Raw genomic sequence first — 6,474 nt, 5'->3', positions numbered from 1 at the left:
AAATTGCCATCCCCGTATTGGGTTCCAATAGGTTGACTGACTCTCCGTCCATCCTTCGTATCATCTGCTGTTCCAGCGCCAGACAAACGGCGGTGACACTACCGACGGAAAAAGCCGTTACGTCCCATTGTTTGGAGTGAAAGCAGTTTCTCCCTATCCATATAATATATATATATATAGATCTACACATATAAATAGTTTATAAAAGAGTTACAAGTTTACAAAAACACACTTAAATTACTAAAAAACAACGCAACACGCACGGAGCTACTGGATAAGTGTCCTACTCGCGTCGGCGCCATGGCAACTTGTACACATATATGGTTCTTTAATGTTTTTGCATTGTACTAATATGCATTCATTTTCAATGGGCATAAATGTGTCTGAAACAGGTGCATCCCAATTTTTTCAAGATAAACATTATAGTCATTAGATGGCCTTTAGAAAAAAAAAATTTGGGGGAAGTGGGGCAGTGTGCGAATTATACCACGGTCTCCGGGGGAGCTGGGGGGGGCGACGGCGGCGGGGGGGGGGGGGGGGGGGGGGGGGGGGGGGTGGTTGATAAAAGTATTTCGATCACTTATTAAGTTAATTCGTTACTTATAATGGTTTATTCGTTTCCCAGTATCATTTCCTAATTTTGAAGAAAGTTTGGTTCATTTTTTAATTGTAAAATAAATCAAATATATTTTTTTTTTTATATTTGCTTTATTTTTTTAGACATGTCAGCAACAATGGCGCACAGGTGACAGTCTTTTAAGCAAGTTAACTAAACAAGCTTGTGTGATTGGGTAGTGGGGCTGCAGACAGCGCCCCCACGCTTCGAGCGGCAATAATGACGAGCATTAGGCTACGTTGTTTTCATGAATCATAAACTCAAAATATAATTTTATTTCACTTATTTTACACCTTTTAGAAAGACATGCCCAAAATAGCATTTATTTGGATATCATATAAATATTTTAGAGCTCCCCCAAAATTTCACAAACCATGTTTCCAGGGGAGCTCATGTCACCACTAGGGGAGCTATAGCTCCCCCTGCTCCCCCTTAATTCGCACACTGGCTGTGTGTGTGTCAATAATTCACGGATGGGATAAATACAGAGACCAAATTCCTTGTACGTGTGAGCATACTTGGCAATTGTAATTCTATAGGCCCCTGTGGCACGGCCTAAGCTTTTGTCCTTAATGGCATTTTTTCCCCCTTGCATTACTTTTACTTTAATACTTTAAGTAGTTTTGAAACCAGTACTTTTATACTTTTACTTAAGTAAAAAGCTTGAGTTGATGCTTCAACTTCTACAGAAGTATCTTTAAACGCTAGTATCTATACTTCTACTTGAGTAATGAATGTGAATGCTTTTGACACCTCTGCGTAGGCGTTACAAATTCGGCACCCGGTACAAATTTGGTGTGACACAGCCGAGTCTACTTGCGGTTGTGTGAGTATTGGGGAGGGGCTGGACCCGAAACGGGGGTGGGGTGGGCCTAAAGGTGGAGCTGACTAGGCAAAGCTTCCCCCATTGGCTCTAAGGGGAGCAGCCTCTCGGATGAAGAGGTAAAGAAGGAGAGGGGAGAGTCGAAGGAGGGTACTTTATTGGAAGTCAGTTTAATGATTGCTTTTCTGTCCAATTGATCATCTGGGAGCAGGTAACCGGAGGAATATCACAAGGTCCAATCCGCTTGGTAAAGATTTTTTTCAATCGAATTAAAACAATTTCACCTTGAATCCTTTGCGTTCAACGAACTTGAAGGGATTTCTGAAGGGATTCCTTCGCATCTTAACGTTCAAGGTGGTTTCAACGCCTTGACTTAAAATGAAGAAGACGCAGCTGATCAGGTATGTTTGGAAATGGAACGTCTCGGAGTATACTTTATAAATATACTTCATAAATACTGCCATCTATGCCCGAATGAGGAAGACTAGTCAATGAGCTACTTGAAACCATTGCACACTAAGACGTTGGTTTTCTTTTTCAGAATCCTGCTCTCGGCAATCACCCTCCAAGCGCTGGCCTTTGGATCGCCAGGTTGGTAAAGCACTTCAAAACAAACGCATAGACGGAACGATCGAGAGTGGGTCCATCGATGTGTGTTTTATTTATTTTAGGCTACTCTTGTAGTTTAATCACTTGGTAGCCTATCGGTAATGGTAGTGGTGTTTGTGGTGGTAGTTGGGATTCGAGCTCTATTTTCTAAATTAATATTTTTAAAGCACTTATCTTCTCTGACATGGTTTGTCAATTTAGGTCATTAAAATTAATAAGAAAATCTCACAGACAGACTGATCTCTTTTTCATGATATTTTATTTTTCTTAAATATCACGATAAATGTGTCTTAAATAGTATATTTAAGCACATTGAATATTTACATGTAAAATAACTGACTTTTAACAAACGATAAACAGATGGAGTAAACAAGGGTACAGTTCAATATTAAATAATACCATAATCGCTACTTTCGCCTTTTCAGATTGTGAAGAAGAAGAGTGCCAGAAAAGAGCCTCCTCCTCGTCGCCCCCCTCCTCAGCTAAGGACTTCCTGGGCCAGCTCACCCAGGTCAACTCCCTCCCGGGTGCCGTTGACCACAAGCATCGCCACCCCAGCCCCCTTCTGCCCTTCATCGGCCTCACCGGAAGTAGGTCACACACACACACAGGATATCTATATTCAGATCAGGGCTTCGTCTTATTCCAGATATAAGATGTACAGATGACAGCTTTGGCAGCACAAATGGAGGTATAGAGTCCAATATGTACACATAGAATCTGAGCAGTGGGATAGATGTGTGAATCTTAGCGAGTGACCAGTGGGACAACACTGGGACAGCTCGCTCCGGGGATGTTGGGTTCAGGGGTTAAATGGGATTCCGTGCCTTAACATCCTCCTACCATTGTACGTCTTCTGGTGGTTATCTCTCTTTTTGGCGCTGACGGATGCGTCTAGAGGTTCTATGGTTGCAGTGAGGGGGTCGAGGAGGCTCCACAGAGTGAGGGGGTCGAGGAGGCTCCACAGAGTGTTGTGCTCTGCTCTCGGCCTGCCCTGCAGGTCGTTGGAGTCGCTGTGTCAGTTTTGGATGTTTGCACCGGATTTTCTCGGACAAACAGAATAGTGTGTGTTGTTTCGGCTGGCTGGCATTGGAGAAGAGGGGGTACGGCAAGAATGTTAGCTTGTATCTTTTGAAGGGAGAAAGGGAGGGTGGGGGAGGCAGACGGTGATGGAGAGGGGGCCTGGTTAGTTTCACTAGCACCCAGATAACACTACCACAGCCCGGTGCCAACATGGCTATCTCAAAACATGTTAGAAAACAGTCAAAACACTATAACAAGATGGGACCATTGCTATTAAGGCTGCCACGTCTTTCTCTCTCTCCCTCTCTCTCTCAACACTTAAATTGACAAAGCAGTTCCACCAAACGGACAATAACAATAGTATGCCTTGTAAAATATAAGAATACATGAATACATCCCTGGAAATCTATTTCCAGGGATATTCAACTTGCATTTTAAAGCATAAATCCTCTCATCTCATCAGGTACAAAGCAGAGCCGCGCGTGCTGTAAGAACGGAGGGACGTGCATTCTTGGTAGTTTCTGTACGTGTCCACGGTACTTCACCGGCCGGAGCTGTGAATACGATGAGAGGATCAGGTTTGTTCCCATGCCTTATCATCTTTATGTATTTAATTCTGAACTAGTTTGGCATGTAAATGTATTAATGAACAACCATTATGCTGAATTAGTATGGTTATTATAGGCCATCTATGACCCGCCTCCCCTTTAAACTGAGATTCATCCTGAGCCTGTGGTTGGTCTCTGTCTCCAGGAGCTGCGGAGTGATTCCTCATGGGGAGTGGGTTCAGAAGGGCTGCTCCTACTGCCGCTGCGGCTACGGCACCCTGCACTGCTTCCCCCACGTCTTCCACAGGGACTGCGGTAAGCTACGCCCATACACAGCCCAGGGCACTAGGTACAGGGCTTGATTTGAGAGCCCCTAACCCTGACTTGCTCCTTAGTGAGATGTATCTGACGTCTATTTAGGTAAAAGCCTCACCTAAATACTGAGGGTATCATCTTGAAAGTAGAGGGGGCCGGTTCCCAGACACACTGTGATCGTGAAACTAAGCCCAAAATCCTCCTTCCTGGGACAAATACACATAAGCTCCTGTGTCATGTTTAACAGGTCTCGGTGGTCCACTGGGTCTTTGGCGGGGGAGGGGGGAGCTAGCATATGAAAGGAGTGACGAGGAGATCTGCAGGTCCTTAGCCTTGAGAGGTCGGGGTGGGGGGCCCATCCTTTGTTTTGTGTGAGCCAGACATGAAGACATGAAGACATGTGTGGGCTCGTGTTTCAAGTTCACGTTTATCCCGTGTGTTGTCCTGTGAACATGAAAAGCTGACCAGGCTTCCTCAACAGGGCAGACTAACAGTCCATACAAAATAATAACAGAAAATCAGCTCAACATTGCCGAAATGTTTTGCTAGCATTGCTTTTTCTTTTCTAAAGAAAAAAAAATCACATAAACCAACAAACAGAATTATTGGTTTACAATGAACTGCAGGTTGATGGCACGACACTGGCCAGATCCTTATCTTACAGATAATGGAACAGATATTGTCCCACACAGGAATGTGCGTGGTGGTGGGGGGGATCCTAGATAAAGTTAGAAAAAGCTGTGTGTGTGTGTGTGTGTGTGTGTGTGTGTGTGTGTGTGTGTGTGTGTGTGTGTGTGTGTGTGTGTGTGTGTGTGGGCTATTTATCACTATTCAATAGTCTCTTGAAATCAGGATGTTTCTGCCAACAGAGGAGAGGAAGGAAGGCCCTTGTGCTGGAGCTTCATGGACTTGCTAACGGGGCCTTCTCCTACATTCCCCCCTCTCTCTGAATCCTTCTGCATATTCATACAGCCCTTAGACCGGCTTTAGACATGCTAACTCACAGCTCAAGTCCCGCTGCCTCCCCTCTGTTATTCACATCCCCCATTCCTCCATTTCCTTCTGTTTATGTGTGTCTACCTTTCTTTATCTTTCTGTCTGCCTTTTTCTCTGTCTTCAACATTTTTTCTCCTTTTGGAATTTTGTCTTCCTGCAAGCACTCCATATTATCTGGTTAACATGTTTTTCGCTTCTGTTTTCTTTCTTGCAGAGGACTCAGAGGAGGTGCAGTGGTTTCCTTCTTCTGGATTCGGGACGGTTCAGATCCACTACCTCCTGTACCTGACCGCAGTGCTGCTCTTACTGTTGTGAGGGACCATACAACATGGCGACTGTATGGCCCTGTATACTCCCCACAAGTCTTACCAGCGTGCGAAGTTTGCTTCTTTGAAAAATGTTTTCCTTTCCTTAAAAAAAAAAAAAATTTGGGTTAATACCACATTTGTGGCTTCCATTGTTATCGACATACGCTTAAGTATTATACCAGTGGTCATGTGGCTTGTATAATGATTGATTGAATAATTGTTTTTGCACTGAGATTATTTTAGTATTAATACCAAATACTATATGAGCTTTACTTTCTTCAATCACAGCAGTTCATGTTTTACTGTTTGGTTGTTTATTTAAATAGACATCTTCGAGACAAGGTACCAAAACAGCCTGCGAGTCTCTCGCAGACTGTTGAGGTGCATAAGTGTCTCTTTTTGTTACCCTTTTAAACGTTTCACTGGTTGGGTGTGAAACAGCGGTGCTGTAAACATCTCTAAACAAAGGCGTGCCATGACGTCCCACAACCCTCACCAAATGTATATGTTGAGTATAGTCCTGTGAAAGGTGGGCTGAATGTGGACCATGAACTCTGTTCATTCCAGTATAAGGTGTGTGTGGTTTTTTTTGTCTGAAAGACAGGAAATGTGAACAAAACTGTATATAAGATTTTTTTTTATGAAAATATTTTCTTTTAATGTTGCTTTGTTCTAGTTTTTTTTTTAAACTTCATTTTGGATTCCCTGGACGATGAAACGGTTTTTCGTTTGGAGGAGAAAATCCTTGGATACAAAAAACACAAATGTTTGAAAAGAATAGTTAATAAACCCATACTTATTTTTCCGGAACTCAAATATAGTAACTACTAACTTAAGTATCCTCATTATACAACTTAAACTAACTTATCTAACTTTCCTTATCTGCCTCTCCCTTTCTGTATTCTCCTTTCCCTCCCTCCCCAACCCCCTGGTTAGTTACTGTAACTCTCCAAAGCAAACACTACCCTGGCATTTCACTGGTGTGTGTGTGTGTGTGTGTGTGTGTGTGTGTGTGTGTGTGTGTGTGTGTGTGTGTGTGTGTGTGTGTGTGTGTGTGTGTGTGTGTGTGTGTGTGTGTGTGTGTGTGTGTGTGTGTGCGCGCGCGCTCTGGACAAACAGGAGGTTTGTCCGTCAACACGGCACATTGATCACTGTTCAGTGTTCCATTCACTGGAACATAGAGATAGAGGACAGCCTCCCATCCACTCTGATGGACAGGCTACAGCCTCACAGACA

At 43.5% G+C, this 6,474-nt stretch overlaps 1 protein-coding gene across 2 annotated transcripts; it reads left to right on the top strand.

The window, feature by feature from the left end:
• The first annotated feature begins 1,481 nt into the window (after positions 1 to 1,481).
• Positions 1,482 to 6,040, top strand: tdgf1 (teratocarcinoma-derived growth factor 1). Of its 2 annotated transcripts, XM_060051791.1 has the most exons (7): positions 1,482 to 1,686; positions 1,794 to 1,840; positions 1,981 to 2,030; positions 2,474 to 2,638; positions 3,535 to 3,649; positions 3,825 to 3,934; positions 5,145 to 6,040. In XM_060051791.1, exons 2-7 carry the CDS (start codon positions 1,818 to 1,820, stop codon positions 5,243 to 5,245), a joined length of 564 nt encoding a protein of 187 aa, XP_059907774.1. In that variant the 5' UTR covers positions 1,482 to 1,686; positions 1,794 to 1,817; the 3' UTR covers positions 5,246 to 6,040. The 2 variants fall into 2 exon arrangements, with proteins under 2 accessions (XP_059907774.1, XP_059907773.1); XM_060051790.1 differs by having other exon boundaries at positions 1,485 to 1,840.
• Positions 6,041 to 6,474: the final 434 nt, after the last annotated feature.

This window comes from Gadus macrocephalus, chromosome 5 (assembly GCF_031168955.1).
Source record: "Gadus macrocephalus chromosome 5, ASM3116895v1".
In the NCBI taxonomy this organism is placed as follows: domain Eukaryota; kingdom Metazoa; phylum Chordata; class Actinopteri; order Gadiformes; family Gadidae; genus Gadus; species Gadus macrocephalus.
Note: the sequence above shows the minus strand (reverse complement) of the source record. Positions and strands in the feature narration are given on the sequence as shown.